This window comes from Crassostrea angulata, chromosome 6 (assembly GCF_025612915.1).
Source record: "Crassostrea angulata isolate pt1a10 chromosome 6, ASM2561291v2, whole genome shotgun sequence".
Taxonomy (NCBI): Eukaryota; Metazoa; Mollusca; class Bivalvia; order Ostreida; family Ostreidae; genus Magallana; species Magallana angulata.
The window spans coordinates 46775219-46792536 of NC_069116.1; the positions used below are offsets into that span (position 1 = coordinate 46775219).

The 17318-nt window shown below is 36.9% G+C and overlaps 2 protein-coding genes across 2 annotated transcripts; one reads left to right on the forward strand and one right to left on the reverse strand.

Annotated features, from left to right (window-relative positions):
• Nucleotides 1-400: 400 nt before the first annotated feature.
• Nucleotides 401-2470, forward strand: LOC128189387 (zinc finger MYM-type protein 3-like). Its single transcript, XM_052860983.1, has 3 exons — nucleotides 401-874; nucleotides 1037-1258; nucleotides 1396-2470. Exons 1-3 carry the CDS (start codon nucleotides 592-594, stop codon nucleotides 1917-1919), a joined length of 1029 nt encoding a protein of 342 aa, XP_052716943.1. The 5' UTR covers nucleotides 401-591; the 3' UTR covers nucleotides 1920-2470.
• Nucleotides 2471-3214: 744 nt separating this feature from the next.
• Nucleotides 3215-5961, reverse strand: LOC128189818 (beta-1,3-galactosyltransferase 5-like). Its single transcript, XM_052861585.1, has 2 exons — nucleotides 5669-5961; nucleotides 3215-4384 (listed from the first exon to the last, which is right to left on the reverse strand). Exon 2 carries the CDS (start codon nucleotides 4355-4357, stop codon nucleotides 3311-3313), a length of 1047 nt encoding a protein of 348 aa, XP_052717545.1. The 5' UTR covers nucleotides 4358-4384; nucleotides 5669-5961; the 3' UTR covers nucleotides 3215-3310.
• Between the last annotated feature and the right edge of the window lie 11357 nt (nucleotides 5962-17318).

Below are 17318 nucleotides of genomic sequence, written 5' to 3' on the forward strand. Positions count from 1 at the left end.
TTTACTCTTTCAGAAATGGGCCGTAATATAGTTACTCTTTTCGGAACACCTCTGCTTTTTACCGCTTCGGCGTTTGTGTACATTTGCAGACGGTAAAACTGTAAAATGGATCTCAATGAAAGAACATTCGAGTTGCTTGGAAATAGACTTAGTGAATTGGAATACATGTGTGGACTCAACGACACTGTAAGTGAAAAACTGATTATGTTACGCTGGATTTGTTATATTCGAGTCTAGGCCTAAGTGTACAGTCTGTAGATGAAAACCTCGAACTTGTAACGTCAGCTGGTTATTCTCTTTTGAGAAGTGGACAGGCATTTCCAGAATCAAAATATGAGGGCTTGCGAAGAGAAGTGGATGTAGGCTATGCCTGTCCACTTCTCAAAAGAGAATAGTCAGCTGGTATGCCCGATGTTGAAACTGAAAGGGAAAACGTGACAGACACACAAGAAGATTCTACATTTGAGTTTGTAAGGGGCCTTCAAAATACCAATACGCGTAGAAAAACTGAATCTGACTTGAGGTAATGATTACCTAACGAAGAACGGTGAACACAGAAACCCGGAGGAAATTCCGGTTTATGACCTGGATATGCATTTGGCAAGATTCTTCATGAATGCAAAGAAAGCAAGCGGCGATGATTATGAACCCGACACGTTAAAGTCTATCCAAGGGAGTGTGAACCGTTATTTGGCCGAGAAGAAGTTGAACATAAACATCATTACGGATAAGGAGTTCAAACATTCTCGCGATGTACTTTTGTCAAAACGAAAGTTGCTTAGACAGCTGGGAAAGGGAAATCGTGAAAAACGAGCAGACCCCCTAACGCCAGAGGAAATCGATCTTCTTTATGAAAGGAATCTTCTTGGAACTGGTAATTTATGATTTAGTTCTGACTCACTTAAACTTAATTTTTTTTATGTCAGATAAAATGTCAACAAGAAAAATACAAACTCATCAATTTGTCAAGAAAAACTTACAATGTCTTTTTCTTTAATAGGCCAACAACTAATATTGTCTTTGAAATTGTTTTCAGGAGATCCCAAGTCACTGATAAATGTTTTGTATCTTAACAATACAATGCATTTTGGAATGAGAAGCAGAGCTGAACATGTAGGTCTTAGATGGGGTGATGTGCAGCAAAAGGTCACCTCGACTGGAGAGGAATATTTAGAATATAGAGAGAGATCAACAAAGACAAGAACTGGGGTCACAAGTGAGAGTCGGAGTTTTGCACCAAAGATGTTTGAAAATAGAGGTACATATTGCCAGATTTATGAAACCTTTATTTGTTAACCTGAGATTTATTCCTGAAACCTGAGTAGTTTGAATGTTGCATATAGATTAGTATATGGCTCTCTATACATAAACTACATATATGTTTTGTCATTTAAGAAAATCCCCGATGCCCTGTGTTAGCGTATAAGGAGTTTGCAAGGAGAAGACCAGAACAGATGAACAACCCCGAGTCGCCATTTTACTTAGGAGTTTCAAGGCACCATGAAAAAGCTTGGTATGTCAACCAACCAATGGGAAAGAATACGATTGGCAACATTGTGAAGGTCATGTGTGAGGCAGGGGGAATCCAAGGAAGAAAAGTTAACCACAGTGCAAGAAAGACAGCCATTAGTTCCCTAGTACATGCTGGTGTCCCCCCAACCATAATTCAGCAGCTGTCTGGCCATAAGAATGTTAACTCTATTAATAATTACAGCACTGCCTCCAATGAACAGCAGAGGCACATGTCTTCTATTCTTACAAACTATTCATCTAGTTGCTCGGAACCACCAGTCACTGAATTCGACAGTTCCTCTTCATCCCTTGATAAATGTAGCTCAGCTCTGCCATCCACCAGTGTGGTGCCTTCATCAAACACTGATGATATTATTCATCAAACACTGACTGAAATAAGTTCTTAAGAAAATCAACCCATAATGAAAGAGCATGTCTTTGGCAATTTTAGGGGGGCCAATATTTCTGGCAATGTTATATTTAACTTCTCTTCCAAACAACCAAAATCCCGTAAGAGATGTAGAGTCATCTACAGTGATTCAGAGTCAGATTAAGAAAAAGGAACTAGATCTGTGATATCTTGTAAATATGTTCAAATATTAAAAGTGAAGTTGTGTTATAGCTATAATAACTGTGATATTTTCTTTGTTATTAAATTTTGTTATTGTTAAAAAATATAAAAGATTATTTGTGTTTAAATTATCTGTTAAGTTTACCAGTAATGTGTTAAATTTTGTCTTTATACATGTATCATATTGTTTAAAATGAGTTTTGAATCATTTATGTTTATAAGAAAAAGGAACTGGGTCTGTTATATCTTGTAAATATATATATGTTCAAATATTAAAAGTGAAGTTGTTTTATAGCTATAAATGTGATATTTTCTTTGTTATTAAATTTTGTTATTGTTAAACAATATGAAAGTTTATGTGTTCAAATTATCTATTAAGTTGTTGTTTGTTATAATTGTGTTAAATTATGGCTTTATACATGTATCATATTGTTTAAAAATGAAATATCATTTATGTTCATATTCTCTGTTTAAGTTGTTGTTATTAAACAAACTACATTGTTAATCTAAATTGTTTTTGTTTTCTGTATGTTATTAGTAAGTATGTAATAAATATAATAATACATACCCTTTTCCATATCACACCCTGTATCAGCCCTCGACCAATATCAGCCCTCGGGCCTTCGGCCCTCGGGCTGATATTGGAATCTCGGGCTGATACAGGGTGTGATATGGAACAGGGTATGTAATATTCTCTATTTATCAATATAATATATATCATAATAGAATCTATTCTTGTCAATATTGTACGGCACAAAACCTTGTATATATATATACGACTTTGACTATTGAATGTCGCAGAGGGTTTATGTAGGCAATGCCTGCTATCCCATCCGTTTAAGTGATGCATAATAAAATATTGTTTAAATCAATGTAAGTAGCTAATCATTAATTAACCTTCATTATGGGTGATTAATATTATTTCAGATATTGAGAAATATTGCCACAAATGTTTCGCCATTTACTTGGCCGGAATGGAAGACGGGGGGGGGGGGGTTACAATATAGTAGGCTTTCCAAGGGGGTAACATGGTTATAAGTAGGGGGAAAATGTCACTTTATAGCCATTTTGGGGGGGATTGCTATTAAGTCATTTTTCCGGGGGGGGGGGGGGGGGAGGGGAGAGGAAGATGGCCAGGGGATAGTGGCACAATACAACACCGGTACAAGTAATACAATATATAATCAAAATATTTGCTCTGCCAGGTTTATGTCACGATTTTCTTTGCTAAAGATTGAACATGGTTAAGGTCTTCCATGCCGCTAGGACCTCATCAGGCCTAGTAAACTCTCTGCAAGCTAGATGAATTTTGTAATGTTTGCAATCTCCCATGCCAAATAATTTTGAGTGTGTCAAAGTTATATCTAGAGTTTGTGCCACGAGTCCAATGTATACGTCGTCTATTGGTATCCATTTCACCAAATGAAAATTGGATGCCAACTTTTTGGCAATGACTGTGCTTACAATGTACGCACCACCCGGAAAATACGGCGGAAGAGTGTCCTTTGGATAGTCTTTCTTTGATAAATACCATTTATGTTTTGGATCGCGGTATATTCCCTTCCCGTTCTTAACGAGAAAACCAGCGAAAAAAGAGTCTGGGTTTTTTGGAGATTTCAATTTATGCATAATGTTTCTACGATTTATCTTAAAGTCGTCGTCCTTATAAAGAACAAAATCTGCGTGTGAACAGTGTTCACTTAACCATCTATATCCCATTACGGTTTTGTACGTGAGATTCCGATAAGTATCCATGAAGCTTCCCTGGACAATATCACCGAACTTTTGACTTTCTCTTTTGATATTCTCTTCACTGGACGAAGACTCTCCTAATAGAAATACGGTTTTGATAGAATCCTTAAACTCGTTATCTTTTTTATTTTGAAAGCGTATCCAATTCCTTAGATGAAAATTATCCGGCGAAGACTTGACCAACACTAAAAGTTTAGTTCTATTTAACGTCCTAAATGTATCACATATTTTTGACGGATTCCTGATGTATGGCAAATGTGGAAATACTAGCTTTCCTCCAGACTTGATAATAGTTCTGATTTCTTTGTTGGAAGTCCTATTCAAGTCCCTAAGTATCAGATTATGAGTGGTTGTATGACTAGGCTTGCGAGTGGTCCTAACACCAGAAGACTCTTTGTTAGAAGTCCTATTCAGGTCACCTTGTATTGGGTTTTGTGATCGTTGTGCTGAGTTGAACAAGTACATAGCCAGAAATGTTAGAATCACACAGACCAAGAAGACATTCTGCAGAAAACGCGGCATCTTCGATACAAGCAAGCCTAATATCTTCTGCAAAATATTAAGCATAACATAAAGAATTAGACAACTCACATAAGTTGTAAGCTGCGAAAAATCCTGTGTCAGATATTAGAAATCTTTGAAAGACGCGATAAGCTTAACATAAAAATGCCTTCCTCTGGTTAAACTTCCTTTTTCCATCGATATGGAGATGAAGATTTTACATGTTTTATAAGTATATTGAATACAAGTATGCTTGTAGGTACTTCGGAATATCTATTTACAATGTTTGTATGATACCAAGTGTTCATTAGTAACGTTTACAGATTGTCTTAAGGTGACGTGTCATATTTTCCTGGAAATACCTGCAATATCTGCACCAATGACGTCATATCCTACCAATTTTTTACCTTGCCCATACCAGACCCGTCATTTCCGGTTGTACATATAATGTTTTGTATCAGAATCCAATGGAATAAGCGTTTTGTGTTTAGTAAATACTTAGCATAATATGAAGAAATTTAATGTACCGGCTTAACAGAGTGAACTTTCTACGGTCGAATAACTTTAAATCATGTGACTATCATAGTTAGGGAAAATAATCAATTTTTATCCTTAAAATTTGGGGGTAATATGATAATCCAACGAAATAATTGTGGATAACAAACATAGAAACTTTCGTTTTTACAAAAAGCAACTCTTAATCAAATAAAAAACTTTCAACCATATTATATAAATGTTTGAGCTAACATAAGACATGGAACATACGGATATCAACACTTTACACCATATGAATATCAGTATTTGAGACAACACAATTCTTAAGAATCAGCTATGATTTTCAGAGCATCAATGTACTGGACACGACCTGCATGTAAGTCTCAATATGGAAACACGTGGGAACAAATATCTTGAGATGGATTCGCCAAAACCGTTGTTTCATTAATATTCAAAGGAATCAATTTTCGTAGCTAAAGTGAAAATCAAAGTTTCAAAGATACGTAAATTCGAGGCCAATGACACTATCAATACAAAATGTTAATAGAAATTGCACTTCAATGAACATTTCATTTAATTCGTGAATCAACTTAACGGCGAAATCCACGAAAATTGGTATTCAACAAATATTGATGAAACCACATTATGTTGCATGCATAATTATTCCGAATGATAAATAAGCTCAATTAATATCAATCAGTTATATAACACATCCATACGAAACCCTATATGAATTTACTTAGACAAGTACTATCCATCAATTATTACACATCCATACGAAATCCTGTAAGAATTATTTAAAGAGAGTATCAATTATTTGGCTGCTTTTTTGTTTACCTGTCATAAGAAACAAGACGCATCTTTCTCCTCATCGTGGCTTTCATATCTCATATGGACTCTCTACCTCAGAAGTACCCTCTCATGTCCACACGGAAGGAGAAACATGCCTCTTTGTACACTTTGCCGAAACGCCCGATTGCATAACCCAACAAAGATATTAGTTAAATCGTTTGAATGCTGGATTAATTGCAGATATCTCATTAGTTCACAGAAGTAGTATACTGTCTACACGGGGCCTAAAAACAAAGGGGAGTCTATTGTTTGGGGGGAACAAAAGGACAAAGGGGGTTGACCTACATTTGGGGACAGGTTAAGGGGAAGGAGACTTGGTTGAAAATACATTTTGGTGTTTCTTAAGTGTACCAGTAAAAATAACTGTTTAAAAAACAAACATTCTTTTAAAATGATCACGACTAAGACTTTTTAAATGTAAAAATTAGTCAGTTTTACCTGATTACCGTATACATTTAAAATGAGAGAAATGACACCCGTCCTTTTAAATAAAATGTAAACACAAATGGTTAGTTAAAGTAAGGGCTCAACCATATAGACGAAATAGTTTGGAGACGGATTTGATCGGGGTTTTTTTTTTCTTAACAAAAACGCGTTTGTATGTTTGGTGCAATCATATTTATGACTTTTTTTTATTTTTTATTTTGATGTTTTCAGGCTTTAAAAACGAAGATAAAAAACGTGTAATTTTCCATCAATTTATTCTGATATAAAAATGATTTAAAATGCAATATCTTATACACATACATATGTAGTTTCTACATGAAATTCAAATGGCACAGAGAAAGTAAAAGTAGAACATGATAAATGACAAGGCTTTGAGAAAAAAGTGCTGTAAATTTACCAACCATTTTTTTTTTCAAAAATGTTTTTTCATCAGGTTTTTTTAACCACTTTGCGAAATCGTTAGGGTTGCAAATGCTGCATTGTAGCATTCCCAATTGATTTTGATGATCATCGCGTTCTGAACAACTTTTCACGTTTTTCAATTCCGGAAGGTAGTTTTCGATGTCTACCAATAAGCCTTTAAAAACGGTGAATTCAAAGATTATTTTCTTTCCTTGTAGTATGAATTTAATTTACTTCGTGTCCGCATGGCATTCTTGTAACGATTTTTTTTTTTATATCAAATCCTGTTAAGCTTTGAACAAGATGTTTCAGTGTGGATTTTGCCATTGGATATTCGATTCGCACGACAGTATGACAAACCATGAAAAACTACACGAAAACAATGCGAGATATGTTGATCTATTTTTCAATTTTTTTATGTGACACGTTTTTGTGTGCAAGCTAACCGCTTACTTTACGATGCAAGAGGGATAACTCTATAAACTCTCTCTCTCTCTCTCTCTCTCTCTCTCTCTCTCTCTCTCTCTCTCTCTCTCTCTCTCTCTCTCTCTCTCATATTTACAAGAGATAATGGACAAAATAACTTTTTTTAGTTAAAGAATTCAAAAAAATTAAGTACTCTCATACTCTCAGGTAAAAAAAAAAACTCCAACAAATCAGTAGTTATCTGTAGGTTATTACACTAAGGATATTTCAGATTTTGATCAATTCATTGAAATATCGAATAGTGAATTACAATAAAATTTCTCTCTCTCTCTCTCTCTCTCTCTCTCTCTCTCATATTTACAAGAGGTAATGAATATAACTTTTTTATTTAAAAAAAAACAAAACAAAAAAACAAACGTGTAGCCTTAAGTAAAAAAAACAACAACAACAACAAAACAGTTGTTATCTGTAGGGTATTGCGTTTCAAGGATATTTAATATTTTGGCAATTCATTCAAATATCGAATAGTGAATTACAGCAAAAATTGTCAAAGATTTTTTATGATTAATTAATTAGTCTAAATCTATAGCGGAATATTTTATTGTTTAATATTTCTTCTTTTTTTATTTCGTTTAGTTCAATAGTTCGCGAACAGAATTTATATCAACAATTTGAAGATATGAGTTGGAGCGAATTACTGACAAGTAATGAAAATTCAGTCCAGAGAGGTACAAGCCATGTGATGACATAGCAGATTCTTCGTTTCATGGAGAACGTTCTCTACTGATGGACGACAGTGCTAGCAAATCGATGGATTTTTCCGACATTGTCGAATCCTGTTTTCGCGAAATATAAAATCTATCCTTGGATGACGATTTGCACCTCGCTGATGACCTCATCAGAAATCAAGTTGACTACAACATAATGTTAGTGAACGAGAGAACCCTCAAAGATATGAAGGCCGCCGACGTCAATTACCAGTTGACGTTCAACAACAAGTTTTTTCGCAAGCAAAATAAACTTAAAGAAGTCAAAGAAATTCTTCGGGATGCGTTTGAAAAAATGATCGAACACGTGAAGAAACACCTCCGTCCCGGCGACATTATGAGGGCTGCTATTCACAACGAAAAACTGGACTTGCCTATCCACGTTCCATGGCGCCCGATGGAAGAGATGAACGCCGAAGCCATGATGGGTATAGTTAATGTTCTTAACAGTAATGAGGACATTCCGTTTGACTCCACCTGTCGCATCGACATCGGAGCTATCAAGTATCCGCGCGGTGGTAAAGGTTTACAAATAACAAACATCGATGCAGATATTATTAAAAAAAATCCATAGTGCAGATAAAAAATATCGATAATTTATGTCTGTAAAGAGCCGCTCTTGTGGCTTTTTGCGGTGTCTGTAGAACGAGCAACGACGAATACAGGAGATTGAAAAATTTGCAACCTTCTCTCACCCCAGCTGAAATTCTCACTCAGTTTAAAAATGTCCACAGTGGTACTATAGACAAGTGTGCAGAAATACTGACCAAAAACAGGACAACCTCACTCGATCTGTGTGTCATTCATTGGCCATTTCAAAAAACCAACCGCTATCGTACTCATTGATCCCGAAATTAGAGGATTATTTCAATGTAAACATTTACGTAGTAAGCTCTGCTCTCGGTAACGCATTTTCATACATCAGTCAAAACTGCGATGAGGAAAGAAAAAAAATATTTTTATACCATGTAGACAAGGATGCGGGACACTTTCATGCCATTGTTAAAATATGTGGGTTTTTTTCAAGATCGTATTTCTGTTCTTCGTGTCTGACCCCGTATGATCACAAACATAAACATGCTTGTAAGAATCATTGCAGCGTTTGTTTGTCGGATGATTGTGAAAAGCAGGAGGTATGGATTTGTCAAGATAGACACCGAACTTGCAGATCTGCGGGGTGTTACAAGAGGCATAAAAATCGTACCGAAAGCGGCAGTGTACCATGCGAGTTAGTATACAAATGTCCGACCTGTCGCAAAATCGTGTAACAACGCGAGATGAAGACGGAGGATCACAAGTGTGGGTACTTTACGTGTAAATCTTGCCTTCAGTATGTAGAACCGGAACATCTCTGTTACGCGAGAAGCTACCCCCTTCCGACAATGGAAAGCGACGCTACATCTTTGCCGACATAGAGGCATCGCAGAGGGACGAAATAGTGCAGTGTGAATGGGGATATGCCCCTCGCCTTGACAAAATCTGCGATCAATGTATTCAAGAGGAAAAGACCTGTTCGGATTGCCGTCGATGTCATCATTGTCTCCAGTCTTACTGTGGAAAATCAAGGCATTCTGTTGCCTTAGCCGTCTGTCAGTCCGCCTGTACAAAGTGCAAAAATAATGACATGACTCCAGAAAGCACTTGCCATGAATGCGGAGATCGATGCAATCATTGTTCTAAAAGAGATAAAAAACCAAACAATATATCAGAACCCCCTGTCCCGGAAAGTGTGGATTCCGAGAGCGCGTGTTTAAGACTCTGTATGACTTGGGTAGCTGGATATTCCACGAAAAGCACAGAGGGTGTACGGTCGTTTTTCACAATCTGTCATACGATGGTCAATTTCTACTTCAGTACCTTCTATCGCAGACTATACGACCTTCCTTTGTTATCTATAGAGGTAGTAAATTGCAAATGTTTAACGTGAATGCTTTACAGATCAGAGTGATTGATTCGTTTAATTTTTTACCCATGGCCTTGGCGAAATTACCTGGAGCATTCCAACTAGAATCCTTAGCCAAAAGATATTTCCCACACTTCTTTGCGTGTCGGGAAAATTTAACATATTTAAATTCTCAACTTCTCAAAGCCGTCGAAAAGGGGTACAAGATCCTCAAAATCTACAAAGTCTACCATTGGAGCGAATCGACTCAGTACGACTCTGTAACCAAGACGGGTGGACTATTTGCGCCTTATATCAACATGTTTTTGAAAATTAAACAAGAGGTCAGTGGACGACCCGACTGGATCAAGACGGAGGATGACCTCACTCAATATATCGAGATGTACGAGCAGAGAGAAGGTATTCGTCTTGACCCCGACAATATTGAGCACAATCCGGGGCTACGTAGCCTGGCAAAGCTTCTATTGAATAGTTTCTGGGGTATGTTTGGACAGAGAATGAATCTCTGCAAAACGCAGATTCTCACGAGAGCCAAGCTCACGTTTTGTTTGAGCAGATGGCCAATCCAACCATAGAAATTCAAGATTTTAATATCATAGACGACAACCATCTCATGCTGTCTACTAAACGAGCCTCGGAGGACATGTGCGACCCCGGTCACAGCAACGTTTATTTGGCTTCAATTACTACCTGTTGGGCCCGCCTTAAGTTGTACGAATTATTAGATTTGTTGCAAACTCGCGTTCTGTACTGGGACACAGACTCGGTAATCTATACCCAAAAGGAGGGGGAAATAGAACCCCCCATTGGTGATTATCTGGGTGAACTTACAAACGAATTGAAAAAGGACGACTGGATTACCGAGTTTGTGTGCAATGGTCCTAAAAATTATGCATACAGAACCCATAAAGGAAAGGAGGTATGCAAAGTCAAGGGATTTTCCCTAAATTACATCAATTCGACAATCAACACGAATTCGGGCTTGGAACGAAACAGTCTGAGTTGAATATTTACTCCTTTGATGAGATATTTTTCGAGATAAAAACAATCCACGTATAGAGGTCCTTCCAGATCAAATGTTCTCGATTTCTGGGTGAATACGTATCTCTTTCTCAGAGACATGTTCGTTCCGGCTGCAGCATCCGGGTAATTCATGCTCTCTCCATCAGGCCAGTACATTTTTGTCTGCATTTGCGATTCAGATGCACCTTTTCCTGTAGACAAGAGTACTTTGAAATAAGCTTTCCAGGGATAATTGTTGGCATTTTGCGAGACGCATTTTCCGTTCATGTAGACATCTATCTGAGAAAACAGTGATTGAAGAGGTAAATTAACGATTCCTGTCTTTTCCAAAGCTGCTAGGGATGTGCCGTCAGACTTGGTGATTTTTGCTTTAATGTAGAGTCGACTTTTTCTGAGATCTAAATATTCTCCGCCGTTTCCCGGAATGGAAAATTCCAGAGGTGCAGTATCTAAGTCATTGACGAAATGGGTTTCCTGAAAATAAATCTTATGCACTGCCACTTGATTTGGTGGATCGGAAAAGAGAGCCAATTCAGAGGGTTCTGCCATCGTTGTGTTCAATGCGCCTTTTTTTTCTTAATTTTTTTTTCAACGAATTAATCCTCTGTCGTCCTTGTCTCTTTTTTTTCTTAAAGCGTCCTTTCCCTTTGGTGTTTGACGAACGTCTGGTAGGTGCTCTTTTTTTCTTCTTTTTATACTTTTTTCAAAGGCATGTGGAGCTCGTTGTTACGCATGGCTCTCTCTTGCTCGGCCGCTACTGGTGACACTTGTTGAATGTCCGGTTATGGTAAAGAGGGAGCCCGAACTGAAATCATGTAAGCCCTTGTTTTGTTGAGTATTCAACCACCCCTCTGCGATTTGCGACGAATCATCGGTATAAAGTTTTCCCCCTCATCTGTGTTATGAAATTGCGCCCATAGGGCAGGATTCGATATGTAAGTTGGTCCAGCCATGATTTCACATTTGTCGAAACACAAGTGTTATAGTCGATTCTCCAGTTAAAAATGACGCATCTCCGGTGTTGTTGTCCTTTATATAGATGTACATGTCAGTGAGGTCATTATTGCGTAAAGAAACGCGGTAAGGGCGAAGAAAAATCTGATTTTTAGAGTTTGTCAAATAAATCCATCTGAGAAGTGGTCCTTGTCGTTCCCCTTAATGGTGTTCTCACAAATCGAACAATAGACAAATATTTCCTTGGGTAATCCTCTGATGTTGTTGTTGTTACAAAATTCCGTCAACTCGACAGTCCATTCCCCCGTCAGAGGTAAGGATCTTGGTAGGTATTCCAAGGTTTGTTATCGGAGTGCGTGGACGCACTATACGAAGACTTGAGAACCATCTGCAGTGACATCTGTATAATAAATGAAGCATTATCGGGATGTCAAATGTTTTTGACATCGATTTCTGGAATCCAACTGTCGAATTTCTTGGGCTAGCCTAACCATCGCACTAGTACTTCCGGTTTTCCGCCAACTTTCCGTTTCCTGATGATTTTTTCGATTCTCCATTGAGTCTCCTTTTGAAGTTCGCTGGCATAAAAACTACCTTGAATTGGTTCGTTCATCATATCCTTAAGCTTGTAAATAGGGATGCCTTGTGAAACGAAGCGATGGCTTACAATGAAAATTTCTTTGGTAAAAGTCTGATCACAGTCACGTTAAAACTGGCGTCTTAAGTGAGAAATGCGCACCTGGTCGCCTATCTTAAAGGTATACGCTGTACTTTTTCGGTTTGACGACTTTTTGATATTCGGTCTTTTTTTCTGAGCTTTTCGTCTCACCAAGTAAGCATCCAGTCTCACTTACGATTCGTTCTCTGCGTCGACAGAGGCTGGAGCTCTTCCGTTCAGGGAACGGTGTGGTGTTTCGTTGATAGACATCACCACATCTTGTAAAATGTTTATGTACTTGTGTTTTTGAGTATGCAGAAAATATCTATACAGTCTCTTCTTTAACGTTTGAATGTATCTTTCGGCAAAATTGGGCTTGGTCTCGTTTAAGGCATAAAAAATGTTAATGCCTTTTTCCTGTAGATATCGTTTCAAGTACCGATTGTAAATTCCGACCCTTTATCCGTCCGGATAGCCTTGGGTTGTCGATGACCACTCAAAATGTCTCTGAATGCATCAACGATAGACTGCGCTTTTTTATCTTTCAAAGGTCTGACCCACATAAATCGAGAAAATACGTCAACGACAACCAAGAGATACCTTATTCCGTTATTGTTCTCGGAGAGGTTTTGCACGTCGGCCAAGTCTGCTTCCCACTGATAGTCTATTCCCTGCACTATCACCCGTCTTCTCTTAAATCGACGCCTCACTTTTTTTGCAGCGAAAAAGCATCTTGATTTTGTAAAAACTCTTTGATTCGATTTAAACCAATATTATAGATCCCCTCTTTTTTTACAATTTCGTATAGTTTAGTTGCACCAGCAAACGATCCAGGGTGCCGTGGATCATACCGTATTTTCTTTAGATACTGCTCCATCTCCACTATCTCTCCGAGGACAATTGCTTAAATGAAGTTTAGTTTGAAAAAATCATACCCAGAACCTGTTTGAGGTATCCTTAGCATAACTATTTTACCCATGCATACTTATTATCCTTATTGCAAAACATGAAAAAAAAAATAATGAATGAAAAGTGAGCAAGTGTTTTTATTGTACATTTGGTTATATATCAACATTTTAAACACAAACATAAAAAGAACCCCACACACCATTGTCATTTTCAATTGAAAACAAAACATTCACTCATTACAATAAGACCTTTTTCATGCAAATAAAACTAGTCTGATGTTTCCTTTTCTATCCTCTTGCCAACTTTCCATCTGTTACCATCTTGGCATACGGGCAATGTTTTGACCATCGTATGTGTTCATTGTAGGCATCGTCTTGTGGTTCCCAGTTTTTTAGGGTCATTCCGCAGGAGAAACAAGTGACTTTGTCTCCGATGCGCGTGTAAATGAAACCCGCTCGAGCCAAATCCTTTTTCGCCGGACCTCTTAAATATTTGGGTCAGTCGTGAAACGTACCAAATCGTTCCGAAAAATTCAAGTATTCGGGATATTGCCAGGGAGAAGGACTGTTCAAAGTTGGAGGAGGAATATTTTTCATAGGCAGAGTCACAGATTTAGTGTTCAGTCTAGAGTCCATAGACATTGTGCTTTGTCAAGGATCGAGGAAAGCAATGATATAAAAAAAGCATGAAATAGCTGTTTTAGTCATTTGCGTACATCGAATTGTCTTTTTAACTCTAATGATTACCAATCAAATTTCTTAAAAATAAAATGTGATGTTCTACATCATATGCTAGAATAGCAAATTATATTTAATTAACATGATGATTGGTCCCCTCTTATCTTCTTGTCAATTAGTAGGCGTGTTTCTCAATAATCACATGATCATTCTGACATAAAATATTACTTCAGATTATTTTTTCAAACCTCACTCGAGCAGAAAGATTGCATTGCAAAATCATCATGCTGTCTTTTCCAGACCCAACCAGCGAAAGACAAATGTGGCTATTTAGATTTTTGCAACGGGGTTCCTGTGTCAAAAACTTTATTGACAACTACAACCTGTACCAATCCGATGATACATCATGCCAATTTTGCAAAAAACAATATGCTTTGCGCAATTCTTTTGTACATGAAACTGATTGCATCGTTCGACTAGCCTTGGAAGCCAGACAGAATGATGGAAAATTGCTTAAATTCGTGCTTAAGGCACAGGATATTTTCTTTGATCAAGACATGAGGAAAGGTGAAGCTTTACCTGTTGCAGAAGTTTTAAAAATAACAAGATTCGGTCGTATTTCGTATGATGATTGGGAAAATATCTATCATGATTTTTTATGGGCTGAAATCTGCAGAACTGAACATCTTGGATATGAGGAGACTCCATACACCGAGTATCCAGACACGGCGGAAGGATTCATCAACCCATTTATTTTCGAGCAGTCTTTAACAACAGAGACCATAAAGACATTCAATGTTTGGCCTGTGTATGATTTAACATTAAAAAAATTAAATTTAGAATAGTTTACTTTACACGAAGTGGATTGTACAAAAGGACTTGTTTTTAAGGTTCAATGCGTTTCTTCAAACTTTTTGAGTTTTTCCACCAATCTGAGGAGCTTATTTTCCAACGATTATTCGTGACGTCAAACCTCAGATATATGTGAAACAAATCAACATTCTCGTCAGTCTAACTCTTACACTAAAAAGAAAAAAGAATGATGGCTGCGCGTCTTTTCAAACCCTTGCAAAACGAACGTTTTGTTAAGATCTCCGAATGGCAAAAGAAACCTAGAATTTATCTTAGACAATACGAACTCTGTAATGGACTGGAAATACCAACGAAAAAAGGTATTAGTCTGAAAATAATTCAGTTAAAAACCTTGATGTCAGCCATGGACTCCATTCAAGAAACAATCCTCAAGAACGAAGCACAAAGTTGGCATCTGGGATACAACGTTTACGTCCATGTGAAAGAAAACAATCCTTGCGTGGATATACGACAGTACTGGAAACCCAACGACGACTCGGACATCGTTCCTACCAGAAAAGGACTCTGCTTCAGCCCGTATGAATTCACCGTTTTCAAAGGCTTACTGGTAGACATCGAAAACTGCCTTCCGGAATTGAAAAACTTGAAATGTTTTTCAGAACGCGATGATCATTAAATCAATTGAGAATGCTACAATGCAGCATTTGCAACCCTAACGATTTCGCAAAGTGGTAAAAAAAACAGTGATGAAAAAACACTATTGAAAAAAAAATGTTTGTAAATTTACAACACTTTTTTCTCCAAGCTTTGTCATTTATAATGTTCTACTTTATTTTCTCTGTGCCATTTGAATTTCATGTAGAAACTACATATGTATGTGTATAAGAATCTGGGGGAATTAGCCGTTGCAAATGCCCACGACCTTCTCATACCTCTAATAAGAAGTAATAAACGTACGAGTTAACTGGGCATTTAAACGGTGGACAGTATTGTCCAAATGAAAATGTCCAAAAAGGCTTAACTGTGCTTAAATTTTATAGTATTTACATATACTTTAAACTGGCAAATTTGAAATGACAATCACGTACTCATTTAAAGAGTTTAAATACAAAAATGTTGATTACTATCTAAAAATATTTTATTTACTAATTTACCTCAGTCATCATATACAACCCCTAACGCAGGGGAGTCGACAAAGAGTATAGGGGAGTCGATTCCAACAATTGTAGTAGTCGATTTTTTCCGCTTCGGAAACTGGGGAATTTAGGTAACACCTTTTGTAGGTATTAAAAACAAGTCCCCCCCCCCCCCCCCAAAAAAAAAAAATGAGTGGCGTCGGAACGGAATCAAATTGAAAGTGTGGGGGGGGGGGGTTAGACTTGTACAAAATATTGACAAGCAAAAAAAGGTCTTTGGAATGTATAAATTTGCAAAAAAAAGTTAGTGCCCCCCCCTCCCCCTCCCCCGGTTCCGACGCCTATGATATATACCACACGGAAGACAGCGGTAGTCAAACCACTAACGTATAACAAGGGGACTTGTTATTCGTCACTGGTCATACTTTGTGTTAGTCATTGGTCCGAGTGGTCTATGTGTCTTCTGGTACAACTACAATGCTTTTTCTTTCACAACAAAACACGCATTTGTAATGTGATTTTCCTGCCGATACAATTGGAAGTGAAATACATGCCTAGTTAATCGTTGAATTTTCATTAGGCGCACACTGTACGTTTGACTTAGCTTGTATTCTGCATTTTGAGCACAACTACATACTTTTGTCCAGCGTATGTCCCTGTTGTGTTAACAAGACTCTCAAGGATTCAGAGATGGAACGTTTTATCTTGCCATTTTAAAATAGTTTCTTGCATGCACAACAACCATCTGTTTACAATATGAAATCGTGCAATCTTAAAGAGAATAACATACATTTCATATTTTTATAACAGTAGTAGAAAACGCATATCAAATAATTTCAAGTTATTATTAGGAAATTTTTAATTATTTAGAAAAGAAAAAAAAATACATTTTAGCAATGTATATTATTAAGTATAAAAAGAAAATTACATTTTAACAATTAAACAAAAAGATAAACAAAAAAACCCAAAACGCGTCCGATTCGAACACCCGCTTTTACAGTGAACTCCTCGCTTACCACTACACCACCGATTCGCTTGTTTAGAGGGTATAATATAGCTGATTATATTGTTATCAGTATTACGAAAACAAGAAACAAAGATAGACGTTAATATGTGTTATCAATATTCGTTCTTTAAAAAAATGGTACGATGACCCACTCTATGAAAAGATATAATTTGAACATCCGATTTCTATATCATTTTGTTGCCAACTTAGCATATAACTATTTTGTTGTCTTAATAACAATTAAATGTGAAGGTACTTTTTGTGGGTTATGGCAGCACTGAATGTATATGATTACATATGTTTAATAAATGTAACAAAAGTGAAATTTGTTAGAAAAAAAATGTTAGTTTTTTTAATGGACCTATGTGGTTTTTTGCCTCGGCTTATTCGCCCAGATTCTTTAATACATTTTTATATCAGAATAAATTGATAGAAAATTACACGTTTTTTTACTTTGTTTTTAAAGCCTGAAAAACATCAAAATCAACAAAAAAGTCATAAATAGTTTCGCATC